This window comes from Nilaparvata lugens, chromosome 4 (assembly GCF_014356525.2).
Source record: "Nilaparvata lugens isolate BPH chromosome 4, ASM1435652v1, whole genome shotgun sequence".
NCBI lineage: Eukaryota > Metazoa > Arthropoda > Insecta > Hemiptera > Delphacidae > Nilaparvata > Nilaparvata lugens.
The window spans coordinates 5047350-5064217 of NC_052507.1; the positions used below are offsets into that span (position 1 = coordinate 5047350).

The following is a 16868-nucleotide window of genomic DNA, read 5'->3' on the forward strand; positions in this document are numbered from 1 at the left end:
TGAGTAGTGTGATAATGAAACTATGACTTCAGTTCACACTCCAGAAACATAACCTCAAACAACAATCAGCCAAGTGTCAAAATAGAATCAGCTGTGAGTTTCAGGTTGGCCTAAAGACAATAATTATTCATATCAGCGTTTTACATTTCTACTCAATATAAGTAAGATAAATGCATTATAATATTATTACAATTGTTTCTAGGAAGCTTTTTTTTGTAAAACATTCACTAAATTATTAAAAATGGCCAATCCTTCGTGGGTACCGACAATGCTTGTCTTGAAGATTGAGCTCTCTATATGTGTAATTCACTATGGTTACAATGAAAAGTCTACCTGCCTAGTGCCTACTTGGATTTCATAACAATCATGTTGGTTGTGGCAATTTATTGGTTATGATCGACTTTTTATTACAAAAAATTAATTCTTGTAGCAGTTTGTTGTTAATTTTTTCAAATTTGGAAATTATTTTTGGTTTGTGACAAGATATTTTTCAAAAAAATGTCGCAGAAAACAGATATGCAATACAAAATATCAGGATCAGCTTTGTCGTTCTTGTACTATGAATGTAGTAAAAGCAGAGAAGATCAGGTAATGTAGTTTTTATTTTTTAATCTATTATTTTAATAATAATTTATTATTTAGCAATGTCTTGGAGTGCTCTTGTTCTTCACTTACATGCAATAAATCTGGATCCGTCTAACTTATAGGTTAAAAGCTCTAAAACAAATTGTATGGCATCTTTCAACAATTCAAAGTGTAGGTTATAATGTAAGCAAAAGATTCAGTTTACTCAAAAGACATAGAGGTATTCATTTCATGACTGTTATTTTAAATATGTCAATTGAAACCGGATAATTTATAAAATTATTAGGCTATTTGAAGTGTATGTTACAAATTAACTTCAAAAACTCATATCACTCAACATTATTTACATAATCAACAATGCAACTTTTTCTTTTAGATGTAATTTAACCTTTTAATAAACCTTGTACTTGCTCCATTTTTACAGATTGGATTTTTGTTAGGAGAGAAGCATTCAGTTATAACAAAGGCAATCAGCGATGCAGACGTTAATGGAGAAAAAATTGAAACTGTCATTGGTGAGTTCAATTTTCTAACAATTTCTATCCCAATTAGTTTAGTGATGCTCTTTTCTTACAGACTTGTTAGAATTTGAAATGAAAATATGGGTGGAAACCGTTTATTCAAACTTCAGAAGCATCAAGGTATTCCTGTTATGGCGTGGTCATACTACTTAGTTGTCCACAAGTGAAAATATCAAGAACAGTAAAAACTGCCATAAGGCACATCATTCTTTGTACTTCTCCGTAGTTCAGTAACCGTTGAATTGTCATTAAGCATTTTTTTCTGTAGCCACATTAGTTACAGAACCTATTCTACATCACTTCAACTACTGTACTTAAATTCATGTCCAACAATTTGTCATTTGTTTGTGGCAGATATCAACGCAGTTCTACCAGTGGGATCACCGTTTGCCATATGCAGCAATGTAGGCAGAGTGGACCATAAAAAACTGAGAGAACACCTTGGACCATTTGAAAAAGTACGTAATATCATGTACCATTTGTTTCAGGAATTCATACATACAGTAATAATATTCGTAAGGATTTTATTAGTGGAGAATAACTATTGGAAGATCCACCTCGCCAAGCCCTCCAATAGAATAAATTTCTTATATAAAGTTTCAATTCAGGAATTTAAATATTAGTTGGGAAATTAAGATTGTTCTAATTTCATCATTATTCCAGTGATTTCAGTACAACTCCAGATATGGTTGTTTAGTTTCAAAAATCCAGTACATATAGTCTTCAATATTTCTGTAAATCTTGTACGCTGAGCAGGGCGGCACACGATATGATCCAACATTTAATTTTGTCATAAAAAGTTTTTCGCCACACTGCACAGAAAGCAGCTGCATTCCAGTCCCTACGTAGATTTGAAAAACATTGTTTGCAGACTACTCTCGTCTGACGTCAGAACAGGTTTCTTTCCGGCCTAGGCCGGAAAGAGTACCCTTTCCAGCCGCTAACATGGAACTAAGAAAGATGATAAAAAACTTTTCATTATTTGTGTTCATTATTCAATAATTAAAACCTTTAAAATAATATCATCTTATTGTCATTTGAAAGAATAAAAAAGTATAAACTCAACCTCCCACATAATTGAACATCATCTTTTAGGTTATTTAGACAAATCAGAATAAAAAATAAAAATACTTGGACAATTTCCTGATATTCAGATTACCTCAGATTTGCTAGAGCTATCACCTTCCACTTCTGCTTTCGGAAGTGCTTAGTAAACAACTATTCTCATATATATATTATTTATTTTTGTGTGTGGCGAAAAATAGCGTTCGCACCACGGGCAAAATGTTTTTCCGGCTCTCAATCTTTTCTAGTCCGGCCTCGAACTTGAAAACCGATTTCGAGCCGGAAAAAATCTCATTTTCTGCTCTAGGTGCGAAATATACTATATTGTGAAAGCTATACAGGAAAATGAGATATAACTTGTCTACCTGGAGATTAGTTTCTGGCCCTTACATGTTCAATGTGGTGCTTCAACACCAACGCCTATGTTATTGGTGACTTGGCGACACATATCCTCGGTTATCTCGTTACATGCCTTTATGATTAGCACTCGCAGATCCATCAGCACTTGCTGAATATATTGCGTCAAAATCTTGCTAACAAAAACTAAGATAACTAGGGAGGTCACTCATATATCTCAGAAAACAGAAATTTGTACTGCCTCCAGGGAGTAGAGTGCCAGACTCGACAGCTAATTCCACTTAACTTACAGCTAAACAATTCCAATGTTCAACACTGTACTCTTCAAGTCATCAGCAACAATTCTTTTTCAATGTTTTATTCATTCATTTATTCATAGACAATAGATACAATGCAGGTAAAAACAATAGTCATTCGCCCAAAACTGTTTTAAACCTTAATTTGGAATACACAGTCTAGAGGTTATGTAAATGATAACTTAATTCACACACTATTTTGAGTCCAAAAAATGTATGTGTTACAATAATTTTGAATTTAACAGATAAATTAATTTCAAAATACAAATCCAAACGAAAATCTTTCTTCACAATCACAAAAAAAACATTAAAAATTTCACTTAAATCCAAATTATACTCATGTTAAAATTCTAAACGTCAAAACATCTGAAAAAAGATTACAAAATAAAGCTTTATTCTAGATCTCGGTTGAATCTATTTTGTTTTTTTCGCAGGAAACGTACGGCTGGTACATTTTCCGACGCAGCTCGAAACTGAGTCCCCTGTTCCGCGGCTCGTGCATTCATAGAGAGCTGTTGCGTGCTCTGCCTCATATATCATCGCAGTCGTTCGTCATCTGCTGCATCGGATCCGAGGTGTCAGCCCCCTCCACACACACGCATCGGCATGTCTTCTTCCGCTTCAGGAGGGGGTGAGTTGTATACTTAGGCTGGGGGCACTCCAGTCAAGTCAAGACAAGACATGATCAGACACGTTTAGTCACTATGGGCCGGTTTCCGAGCTCGGAATTTAGCCAAGTACTAGACTTGAACTGGCTTTAAACTCTGGAGTCAGAAAATTGGCTTTCCGAGTCAGAGCGTTAACGTAGTCGTGGACTCAAATAGACCCTGGAGTTCAAAGATCACGTTAGACCCTGGAGTTTATAATTTCGCTTTCTGAGTAAAGGGCTTATAAATCCAGGACTTGAGTTAAATTCTCGCCTCTTTCCGAGTCAAGGATTTATCAAAAATCGTTAAGTCCAGGACTTGAAACAGCGTGATTTTAAACCCTCGTCTGGTGTAGGGTTTAAATTCAAGACTTAACCATAGAGAAAGAATAGAATAAGTAGATATCCCATGGTATAGGGCGTTTATGTCGCAACTTTTACTGTTATCTCAAGCTGATAGTCCACGTAGTTCTTTTCTGTGAAGCTTTATGACGCTGCTAGTCTCTCATATTGTGCTTTTCATACACTCTTATCTGGTAAAAACAGTAAAAATTGACAGTAATCGGCTTGAGATAACAGTAAAAGTTGCGACATAAACGCCCTATACCATGGGATATCTACTTACGCTATTGTTTCTCTATGACTTAACTGAGCAAACACAATTCAGTTATTGTTTCGGAGTAGATAAAAAGCCAAATAGATGTCATGGAATACCTAAATTATTTGGATTAGTCCATCTAAATTCGTAATTTATAGTTTGCAAGTTTATTTTAGAATAAAATCATATCAGAATTATGCGTAAAAACTAACCTTATTTTACGACTGACATAACCTAAAAATGTGCAAAAAATAATACAAGGATTGCCTTGGAATTTATACTCCAATCTGAATGTTATTGATCAATCATATTCAATATAACAATAATAAATTATTATTCCATTTTTTTTCAAAACATATATGTTTTCAAACTCAATAGCCTAATGAAATTTTTATTCCAAAATCACTGGTTAGGATCAATGATCAATAATAGGATAACGTGAAATGAAATGTTTATTCATTCACCTTTCAAAGGTTTTGCTTTGAATAGGCATACAAAGAAATCGAAACGTATTTTTACAAAATAGTTTGGAGAGCATGCTCATTTGAATTTTCCCGCTGCAATAAGCTGTTTCCGTTTTGCTATAATGCCAACAATACAACAACAAAATATTGCGAATTTCCCTCCTGTTTACTGCGTCAAGTCCTGGACTCAAATAAGTCGAGAACTTAATAGACCCCGGAGTTTAGAAGTTAAAATCGTGACTCAGAAAGTCAATTTAGACCCGAGAGCTTATTTTAGTCGTGGACTCTGTAAGTCCAGAACTCAGGCTATAGATCCCGAGCTTGGAAACCGGCCCTATACTTCACACAGTTTCTTATGATGACATGACTAATTGCAATGACTAATCAGTGTGAGTTGCGTCATAAGCAACTATGTGACTAAACGTGTCTGATCATGTCTTGTCTTGTCTTGACTAACTGGTGTGCACCCCCCAGCCTTACCTTGCAGTAAGCTTTAAAAAAATAATAATTTTACGGTTTTATGAGCACCTTAATTCAGATTCAAGAGCTGTCTTGTATGTGGCTGACAGTGGGGAGTTTGTTTCCAGAGACTGAGGGCTTTGTGCAAGCGATTCAAGATCAAGTGATACCAACAAATGCTTATAGGAGGCATATAATGGGAGACAGGACCATTTTAGTGAGGTCCACATTATAATGGCAGTGTTTGATTAGCAATTATATTGCTATCCGTGTCTATCATTCAACAAAGCTGATAACGCTATCTATTTCTCGCTTTGCTCTGTTGCCAGAACGTCTTTTAACAATGTAGAATTAAAATATTTCATCTTAATTATGAAATTATTGAAAAAAAATTTTTTCAGCTTGATAAAATATAATTGATTATTTAAAACAAGAATGAACAGTTAATATTGCATCAATAAACGTTTATCAGCTACCGTCTATAGAAGGCATTGACAAGACAGAGTATCGGCAACGTTGCTCTCCTATCTTTCTCCACTGCCATTATAACGTGGACCTCAATATAGTTGTTACCTTGCAGTAAGCCTTGGATAGATGTATCTTAGATACTAGCCGACATGCTCGCTTCGCTCGCCTTATCCGTCTAACAGCAGACTCGCTTCGCTCGCCTGCATTCCTCATCCCTCAAAAACAGAATTTCAAGCTCCTTATAGCTAGATAAAATCCACCGATTCTGGGCGGATCTTTGGCGTTGTTTCAAAACTCCTACAACATTTTGAAACCTCAGCTGAGCCTGTGTACCAAAGTTGGAAAAAACGCTGATGAACACTAGGAAAACGCTGTCAAACCGCTCATCTTGGGCGTATCTTTGGCGTAATTTCAAGTCCTCTTAAGGCAAAATTTCTAGACCCTAGCTGATCTTCTATGCCAAATTTGAACATTTTATCTTAATTAGTTCTTGTAAAATCTGAGAAAAATAAACAGAAAAAACGCTGGGAAATGCTTTGAAAACACAGTAAATCCGCGATCTTGGGCGTATTTTTGGCGTTTTCCTGAAGTTCTCTCAAGACAAAATTTCTAGATCTTAGCTGGACTTCTTAATCAAATTTGTACATTTTATCTTAATCAGTTATTGAAAAACTGAGAGAACACTGGAGAATGCAGATGCTGGGAAATTGTCTCAAATCCGGTCTTAGTGCGCCTCTAGATGGCTAACTGAACAAACCTGTCAAAATTGAACGTATTTGATCCAGTAGATTTTTAGTTCTGGAAAATTCAGATGCTGGGAAATTGTCTCAAATTCGGTCTTAGTGCGCCTCTAGATGGCTAACTGAACAAACCTGTCAAAATTTAACGTATTTGATCCAGTAGATTTTTAGTTCTGGAAAATTCAGATGCTGGGAAATTGTCTCAAATCCGGTCTTAGTGCGCCTCTAGATGGCTAACCGAACAAACCTGTCAAAATTGAACATATTTGATCCAGTAGTTTTCCAGTTCTGTTAATTATGAATGAGTGAGAGTGAATGAATCAGTAGTGCCATTTCGCTTTTGTATTTATAGACTATAATAATCTAAAATATGCTCTTGCGTTTTTTCTCAGGGCATTTAAGCCAATTTCAGTACCAGTCACCAACCTAGGACATCCTACCGAACCAGGATACAAAGGTGTTTCTATTGGGAATATTTCAAATACCTCCTTCAATTCGATTATCTCTTCACTAGAGTAAGTGCCAAAGATTTACATTATATGTAAACGTTTCAAATACAAATATTCCATAAACGTCAAAACTGTGTTGCATGTCCTCACCTTTCACTATTAATATAAAACTTGAATTTTAAAACACTTATGAAGTGAAATATGCACTTAATATTAGTAGTGACGATCGTTTCAACCTGGTGTAGGTCATCATCAGGCTGTAGAAACTTACCATACATAACCGTGACATCTTAAAATACATTTTTGGATTGTATAGTGTATGATTGTAATGTGTGAAGGAGGCAAAATGGGTTTTTACCTGTTGCCTCCATGAATAAAATAATTATTATTATTATTAGAGTAAGCTTCTATAGTCTGATGATGACGTAATACATCAGGTCGAAACGATCGTCATTATTTTTAAGTTCATTTTTCACTTCATAAGTGTTTTAAAATTCAAGTTTTACTTCAAAATTAATGAACATTATGAATTTTGAAGAATTATGAAGATTATGAAGATTGATCTTCCAGTTCTCAATTTCATCTCGTAGAAATTTATTTACAGCAATCATGTTTACTCATATTTCAATATCTGTACTGATTTGTGCAGCCGGAACGTATCATTAAAATGATATTGGGAGAGGAAAAGTATAGGCGAACAAACCTTTACTATTACTCTCCCAAAATTATACAAATAAATGAATAGAATAGAATAGAATAGTACAATATACAAATAAATGTGCGTCAACACCAGAGTGGTCAACTGAGTTTTCAACAAATTGCGGCAATTCATTGCCAATTTCTTGAAAAGTACAGCAACGTTTTGTCGTGAACTTGTGGGAATACTTGCTTTCAAAAAATGTTTGTTTACCACTCAGTGTGAGAAAAACTGAGAAAGTTGCCATCGAAACGCCGTCTACACTCTCTAGAAAAAAACTTGTCAACATTTGTTGATCCACATTTGAGAGAAGCAACTTGTTTTTTAATAAGAAATCGGCAACTTTTCTGTTGGAAACTATTTGTGATAACGTTTTGTTGACAACTTTGGCGTGAACGCAGCTTTAACAGTTCAATTTCACACTTTATCATTTTAATTAATTACCATTAAAAAAATCCAAATATCTCGGCTTTTATTATTGACTGTGCGAAGTGAGATCCGAGATTCAAGTTGACGGTACTGCATTTATCTTTATGTTTTTATGTTTGCTTGTATGTTTGTTTCGCATTTTACGGCTAAATGCGGCAATAGATTTCCATGAAGTTTTACAAGAATGCTATTTTTTGACTTGCGCGTCAGTGTACCGGTGTTTCAAAAAAAAAAATGACTCAATTTTAAACAATTATATATTTATTTTGAGAAATGGTGCACACAAACTACTTTTATATCAAATTACTCACAGAAGATCATAGGCCACAGGCCACCCTAATAAACCATGACAATAAAAATTATCAATCAAAATGGGCTGTAATCAATGCTGGTGTACCACAGGGCTCCATTCTTGGTTCCACATTATTCATTATGTACGTAAATGATCTGTCATCTTGCTCTACTAAGCCACTTATTCAGTATGCCGATGACACATCTTCTATTATCACTAATTCAAGTTTGAGAGCTGTAGTCACCCAAACACAGGAAGAGCTACTGAATATCAAGAGATGGTTTGCTGCAAATGGTCTGTCTATGAATTCAAGTAAGACTAAGTTCATTACCTTCCAACCCCCCCATTTTGCAGCCAGAAACTTTAATGAGTTGGCCGATTTGAGTGTACCCCAGCAAAGCGTTGCTGTTGATCTTCTAGGAGTAACACTAGATAGTAGATTGGACTGGTCAGTACACACTCAAAAAATATGCTCCAGGGTTAACTCGGCTATTTTCTCACTGCGAGTGCTCAAAAACACATTGAGCTTCAAAGCCCTAATGGTGGTATATTAACGGTTATCTTTTTCCTTTCCTCAAGTATGGCATAACCCTTTGGGGAAGATCAAAATTCTTCATCCTAGTATTTAGATCTCAGAAAAAAGCATTAAGAGTTATTTTTGGTAAGCCCCCCGATATCCCTGTCGAGAACTATTCCTGAGTAGCAGGATACTTACACTGCCGTCACTGTATATCTTGGAGATCTGTTCATACGTTCACAAAAACCTACCAAACTTCACCCGCAATAATGAAATCCACAGTTACAATACAAGGCACTCAGCCTCCATATCAGTGGCTGCTCATAGAACCGCCATGTTTGAAAAATCTCCGCAATATATGGGCCCAAAAATATATAATAGATTACCTCAGGATATTAGAGACATGGCGGACTTACGAAGATTCAGAGGAATGTTAAAGAGGCTGTTGCTTGAAAGGCCATACTATTCTGTGGATGAGTTTCTGCAGGAGTGATATATTATTGTTCCTTGTCTTTGATTCTTCCCAGGTCCTTGTACATAGGTAATCTTGACTAACTGCGTTTTTATATATACTCTCTCTCTCTCTCTCTCTCTCTATATATATATATATATATATATATATATATATATATATATATATTAATATTAATATTTCATGTGACTATTGTATAATTACAGTATTTTATAAATGTATTATGATATGTGTTTAGAACCTCCTTTAGGTTGCTCTTCTTGACTTATCCTCAGTCTGATTATTCGGATGTTTGGGATGCAATAAAAATAATAATAATAATAAGAAGAAGAAGAAGTATCGAGTTTATGATGATTTATCATAAGTGTTCTATGTGCCCTCCTTTTGAGGCTCGACGACATCTAGACGGTAGCCTAATTCATCTCAGACTGTTCGCAAGATTTCTTTTCGGACTGTAGCTACTGCATCAGTTATCCTGGTTTTTAGCTCCTCAATATCAAGGGAGGAATAACGTTAAATATCGTGTTTACGTTCCTCCCTTAGCTCTTAAAATTGAGGAGCTAAAAACCAGGGTAACTGATGCAGTAGCTACAGTCCGAGAAGACATCTTGCGAACAGTCTGGGTTGAATTTGGCTACCGTCTAGATGTCGTTCGAGCCTCAAAAGGAGAGCACATAGAACACTTATAATAAATCATCATAAACTCGATACTTCTGTGAGTAATTTGATGTAAAATTAGTTTGTGTGCACCATTTCTCAAAATAAATATAGCTATTTAAAATTGGGTCAGTCTTTTGGAAACACCCGGTATATGTAAGGTTTTATAAAATTTTACATTCTAAGGATAATATGAAAGGAAAGTGAGTTTTCTCCAATATTACCGTAAAAATCAGACTAGAATTATTCATAATAAATTAGCTGTCGAGTGGATTAATTGCAATGACGCATTCAATTAATAACTCAAAGTAACATAGTCTTTTCTCTAAACCTTTCTCTGCTTTCAACTCGAGCTGACCAGTTGCCAGTATGTCTTGTAGGAAATTAGCTTTTGGTGATAGTAGTTGTTGAAAACAGATGATTAGCATTGTCGATACGCCAAATCTAAAAGCTATTAGCCGTTTTCACACCGATATCTCGCCGACACAACACGACAGTACAGAATTTACTGTGGTGGGCAATAGTATTTAGTAATAGTAATAATGGTTTTATCAAAGTAATGGGGATAATTCCCACTATTATGTATTGCGTTATTTAATTAATTTGAATTTTTTGTAGTTACTATACCCTGTGTATTTATTATATTCTATAATATGTTGTATTATTTTATGGAATGAATAAATTCAATTCAGAGAAGGCTGTGGTTTATAACTGCGTGTGGTCTACTGTCCACGAACTCACAACTACAAGGTGTGCCAGAGAAACTTACTTATTTGGAAAAATTCCCACGCGGTGAATAACCTTATCTCGGACTTTAAAAATGTTATCTAAATTTGGGAGAAAAATGGTACAAGGAGTATCCTTAGTTTTTCTCTCCCAATCAGTGCTACTTTGTAAAAATTATAAATAAATAAATTTGGTCGTGTAGAGGGGCAGGAGGGGGTGCATCTGGATGCGGAAGTTCCCAAGTTTATCCTCCCTCAAGTAAGTAGCCATCATGCTCTGGTCTAGAGAGCAGCGGGCCTTCGCAGTTGAGAGCTTCTTTTCCAATAGTCGATCACTTGCTCTTGCTTCCGCGCTCGATTTGAAATTCCTCCTCACAAACTCGTTCCTGGCAGTAATTCGATTTTCTATCGTGGGTTAACTCATTTCGGGAGTGTGGAAGTGTCGCTAAACCCAGAAATGGACTTCAACGAATCATCAGAACTCTAGAAAATATCGAAAGAGTGAGGCAGTCAGTTGTGCGTTCTCCCCGGCGTTCGGCTCGCAAACACGCAGCTGCTATGGCAATTTCTGACTCCACTGTTCGACGGTGAAATTTCTATGAAGTCCTTCAATTTCATCCCTATAACTTGGCTGTTGTTCAAGAATTGACTGAACGCGATTTTGTTGGCCGTCAAAATGCATGTGATATGCTGATTGACAACCTGCCTGAAGACGCGGTAATTTTTTTTCAGTGATAGGCTCATTCAATTTTTTGTTATAGGGTTATTTGAAATCCCTGGTTTATGTCGATTGATCACGGACCATAGCACACCTCAAGAACAACATTCGCGACGCCATTGCAAACATACCGATTGATACACTGCAACGAGTGTATACAAATTTCAAAAATCGACTTCATCAGTGTATGCGCCGCAATGGCGGTCGCCATTGAGCTGATGTCATTTTAAAGAATGCATGAAAAAATAGGGATATTGTATTCTCATATAAAAAAAAAGATTAAAACAATAACTAAAGTATTTGTTTTCATTGACCTTTAAAATAAGTAAGCTTCTCTGGCGCATCTTGTAACCACATGATTAAATTGTGATTGACAGTTTGGGACAGAACACGCGGAGTGTGGACCTGCTGAGAGCTGTGCAGGGTCCTTTGCAGCAGAAAATCCAGTTGGTGGCCAAACAGGTGCAGAAGTCTGACCAGAAAAACCAGCGCATCATTGAGGAGATCAGAAGCCTAAAAGTGAAACGCTTGCTTGCCGAAAAAATAAAGAGTCTTGGAGGTAATCTCACTTTTCATTTTGCAATCATACTATTGGTATTCATTACAAAAATGAGAATGAAATTAATCTTTATTCTGCCTTCGAATAATGTACAATCTTAGAATTTCGTCTTGGAATTATACTGACAACCGTACAGACGCTGCCAGTTTGAATTTCTTTCAAGTATATATTTTTCCTACAGTTACGTTGAAAAGTGGCCATTGCTGCACTGATTACAGAACGCAAAGAATCACTTTTCCGCTCTAGTGCGGGAAAAATTTTTCTGCACTCCAGATTTGCAACATGGCAACGCAAAATACTTAGTAGGTTATATGGAGCAACAGTGCAGCAAAATCAAAATGAAGTTGGTAACAGTGACTGGGCTGCTATAGTGAGCAGAGGTGCAACCAAGCACAACGCGCTAATTATTATTCATTATATATTATAACCAAGGACAACGAGGACTTTAGGATTTTAGGATTAAGGTTTTTATCAATAATAAAATTACACAGAAAAACATTTGATGCATTTCAGGCAATTTTACCCATAATTACCCACTTTTCATATTCAATGGTAACTGTAGGAAAAACTTAATGTGAAATACGTGCGCAAAGTACCTCTGCTGCACTCAAGAAACCATTCCGCCCTCGCCTACGGCTCGGGCGTAAACGTTTCTTTCGGTGCAGCAAACTGTCACTTTGCGCACTAGTTGCACAAATAACTATTATAATACAGAGGTAAGAGTTACACAATAGAATAAGTTATAGTAATTATGTGCGGCCATTGCGGTACATATTCGAGTGCAATTATTTCAATAACAATGATCTGAGAATCTGAAATGTCAATTCATTATCAAATAGAATCGAATCGCCTGCTTGCTGAGAATATGGCAGATCATTGATTAATTCTTTCTTTTCTTTCTACAGTTGGAAATGGGAAATAGCATTTGTTCAAATACTAATAATAAATAAACTTGCAATATTATTGAACAATGTGCTACCTACTTATAACAACAAACCAGAGTAAACAGCTGTTGGTCACAACAGTGTCTATGACGTGTTTACTATAGTTTTGTGGTCTGTAGGGACTATATTCATAGAGAAACAATAGCGTAAGTAGATATCCCATGGTATAGGGCATCTATGTCGCAACTTTTACTGTTATCTCAAGCCGATTACTGTCGATTTTTACTGTTTTGACCGGGTAAGAGTGTATGAACGGCACAATATGAGAGACTACCAGCGTCATAAAGCTTGACAGGAAAGAACTACGTGGACTATCAGCTTGAGATTACCAAAGACCTTAAAGAGATATAGACACACAATGCCTATGCCTTCCCAATGATAGCTCTTACTTGAAATTGAAGGCCGCCATTGGGGTATTTTAGCACGAGATATTATATATTATTTATTTGTAATACTATAGATCACAAAGGCATTGGTGGCATTGGTATGTAATAATCTTATGGGTTGCCCCCTCAATGGCGGATTCCAATTCCAAGTACGACACTAGCGCTGCATGTGAGTCTATGCATCATTAAGGTCTTTGGAGATAACAGTAAAAGTTGAGACATAAACGCCCTATACCATGGGATATCTACTTATGCTATTGTTTCTCTATGCTATATTGTACAAAAATATTACAGGTATATGGGCCGCTGAAGTCATTTGTATTCAATGGTGTATTAGGCTGCGTTTACACCATAGTTATTAACAAAATGTTAAAAACTTAATCCTTATAGATTCTATTAGATTGAACATAGCTTATCATGCACATGGTGAACATATGTGATTTTCAAGTTCCGTTCAATCGAATAGAATCTATAAGGATTAAGCTATTAACATTTTGTTAATAACTTTGGTGTAAACCCAGCTTTATAGTTATTGTTATTTCCAATTTCCATGTTGGTGTGCTTTAAATGAATAAAAACATTCTTATTCTTGTTTTTTTTTATTTCGGATGATGCCCACATGAGATTTTTGCTTGTGCGTGGGTAATGGAAAGTGCGAGGGTAAGTTATGAGATGATCAAACGTCCATGCCTATTCGGCGGGATTCGAACCCGCGACCAGTTAGCACTAGCAGACTGAAGGGTGCGACGCCTTAGTCAACGCCTCGACTATCTGACCGGTGTTTGTTTATTGTTTTATTAATTCAAGTGTATCAATTTATTCCAGTGTCATGAAATTAGTATACGAATAACAAATTTTGTTTTCAGATCACTCGCGTAATTCGTCAACCCCGGAAAAAGTATTGAAAAACGGAAATTGCAGTTATGAAAACAGGGAGAGAAATGCTGTGTCAACTCCACCCAATCAGAGAGCGACCGTCCAGGAATGTCTGATCAATTCGCAGTCGGATGAAGAACTGAGTCCGGCCACTCTAAAATCTCAGATGAGCGATCGTATCATAGAAGACTCGTCATCTATAGAGTACTGACAGTGTGCCTTCAGATCCAGCATGTTGGCAACGATTCACCAAAAGAACTATTTTTACACTTATTTGCTAAGTATGTACAGATATGATTCGTTTGCGGAAGTGAGTTAACACTCATTGTACAGATATCAAGCTTAATTATGTTCGTATTATTAAATGTTATAGTTCTTGCAGCTGGTTTGTTTTATTTATTGGCCGAGCGAAGTGAGGTCCAAGATTCAAGTCGACGGTCTTGCATTTCTCTTTATGTTTATATTTTTGTTCATATTTATGTTCCGCATTTTCAGCGAAACGCAGCAATGAAATTTGACATGTATGTTCCTTTTTGAATTTCGCGTCGACGTATAAATACGGTTTTTTGAAATTTTGCATTTTAAGGATAATTGACCGAGTGAAGTGCGGTCTAAGATTCAAGTCGACGGTTTTGTATTTCTCTTAATGTTTAAATGTTTATATGTTGCGCATTTACGACTAAACGCGGCAATAGATTTTCATGAAATTTGACAGGTATGTTCCTTTTTGAATTTCGCGTCGACGTATAAATACGTTTTTTTGAAATTTTGCATTTTAAGGATAATACAAAAGGAAACATAGTTTTCGCCACACTGCACAGAAAGCAGCTGTTTTCCAGTCCCTATGTAGATCTGAAAGACCTTGTTTGCAGACGACTCTCGTCTGACGTCAGAAAAGGGTTTCTTTTCTGGTCTAGGCCAGAAAGTGGTCACTTTCCAGCCGCTCATGGAAGTCCGTAGTTAATGAGTCATCCGCTAGATCGGGCGAGTGTCCACTTATCTGAAGTCGCCATGATTTCGAATCAAACTAATTCACCATTCGCTTCACAACCATTTTTATTCAATTATTTATTGTTGATTAGCGCATTCCGAATTTTCAAAAATGCTTGAAGATGACGACGCCCGTGATATTCCAAGTGAAATTTTAAAAGAATCTGAAATCCTGACTGCAAATCTTCTACCACTAAAATCAAGAGATAGGTACGATAACAAGTATTCTTTATTTATTTTGTCAGCAATACCTGTAGTGTGGCGAAAAATATCGTTCGCACTACGTGCAAAAATGTTTTTCCGGCTCTCAATCTTTTCTAGTCCTCGGCCTACGGCCTTGGACTTGAAAACCGATTTCGAGCCGGAAAAATATCATTTTCTGCTCTAGGTGCGAAATATACTATTCCTTCGAACACCAATATTACCGTAAAAATCAGACTATAGAAAATTATTCATCATAAATCAGCTGTCTAGTGGACTATAATACTACCCATTCAAAAACATCGAACATCTTGAAAATGTATCTTTCTATCAACGTTAGTAGACAGTCTACTAACTTTGTCTTTCCATAAGCTGAGGCATAGTCACCTCTAATACAAGGCCCCGGCCTTCTATATTGCAACGTCGCAGCGTAGGCCTAGAATCTATAACATGATCGATGAAAAAGATTTTAAAAAATACCAGCTGATCTTTTTCACCAATCATGTATTAGATTCTAGGCCTACACTGCGACGTTGCAATATCGTAGGCCGGGGCCTTGTATTAGAGATGGCTATGGCTGAGGCCATGATTATAGTTTGTAGTTATTGATAGAAAACATTTTTTTTCACATTTTTCTTTTTTAATCTGTTGATTAAAATTGCAACAAATATTATTGAAAAGAAAATGATTTCTAAAATAATGAAAAGTGAGAAATGAAGTTTGTAGGAAATCAGCATTATGGTAGTTAATTTTGTTAATTTAAACACACCGATTTTTCGCCAACACGACAACACAGAATGTTCTCTGATGGGTTGATTGGATTGGCGTATCGACGGCAGCCAGACCTGATAACAGCGCTCACACTCACATTCCGGGATGACACGTCACGGTACGATAGGACAGAAAGCTCTATGTTTATTTAGGATTTTTTTCTAGACATTTTAAATTGATAAAATTCATACGCCAATATTAGACTAAAAATCAGACTATAGAATTATTCATCATAAATCAGCTGTCTAGTGGACTATAATGCTACCCGTTCAAAAACATCGAACATCTTGAAAATGTATCTTTCCATCAACGTTAGTAGACAGTTGACTATAATACTACCCGTTCAAAAACATCGAACATCTTGAAAATGTATCTTTCCATCAACGTTGTAGACAGTTGCAGCCAGACCTGATAACAGCGCTCACACTCACATTCCGGGATGACACGTCACGGTACGATAGGACAGAAAGCTCTATGTTTATTTAGGACTTTTTCTAGACATTTAAATTGATAAATTATTTATTAATTTTTGATAAAACAACAGGTCAATGTAACTTACTGAGCGCGAGGTCTACTGTTCACAGAACTACTAGTTTATTCATATTGATTCAATTATGCCATAGAGAAAAGGTAGCATTAGAAGATATCCTATAGTATAGAGCTGTTATGCTCAAAATTTCACTGTCTACTCAAGCCGATAGTCGTAGTAGTTCTCGTTCGTGGAGCTATGTAAATCTAGCTACATACACATCAATTTTTGCCGTCCCTATAAATCCTATTTAATAGATGATATAATTAAAAATTAGAAATCTACGTACCCTTTTAAAGTAATTGTTCAATCACGAAATGTTTCAACTATTTAATGCCATTTATTTATTTTCCAACCACTTGATATTGGCATTAAACGTGATTGAACAATTTTAAAAGGGTACGTAGATTTCTAATTTTTACTTTCCTTGCCCTATTACCATAGGTAAGGAAAGTAT

The 16868-nt window shown here is 36.0% G+C and overlaps 1 protein-coding gene across 1 annotated transcript; it reads left to right on the top strand.

Annotated features, from left to right (window-relative positions):
• The first annotated feature begins 322 nt into the window (after positions 1 to 322).
• LOC120348839 (BRISC complex subunit FAM175B-like) lies at positions 323 to 14301 on the top strand. The gene is made up of 7 exons (XM_039425558.1): positions 323 to 588; positions 1010 to 1100; positions 1461 to 1564; positions 3259 to 3455; positions 6592 to 6714; positions 11533 to 11714; positions 13911 to 14301. The coding sequence occupies exons 1-7, from the start codon at positions 499 to 501 to the stop codon at positions 14129 to 14131; spliced, it is 1008 nt and encodes a 335-aa protein (XP_039281492.1). The 5' UTR covers positions 323 to 498; the 3' UTR covers positions 14132 to 14301.
• The last annotated feature ends 2567 nt before the right edge of the window (positions 14302 to 16868 follow it).

What these genes read in the sequence shown, in the direction of transcription:
- LOC120348839 (XM_039425558.1), top strand. Translation starts at nt 499, where the DNA reads ATGTCGCAGAAAACAGATATGCAATACAAAATATCAGGATCAGCTTTG. An exon ending in ACCTTGGACCATTTGAAAAA is followed by an intron (nt 1,565 to 3,258) that starts GTACGTAATATC and finishes TTTTTTTCGCAG; the next exon opens with GAAACGTACGGCTGGTACAT. An exon ending in TTCTTCCGCTTCAGGAGGGG is followed by an intron (nt 3,456 to 6,591) that starts GTGAGTTGTATA and finishes GTTTTTTCTCAG; the next exon opens with GGCATTTAAGCCAATTTCAG.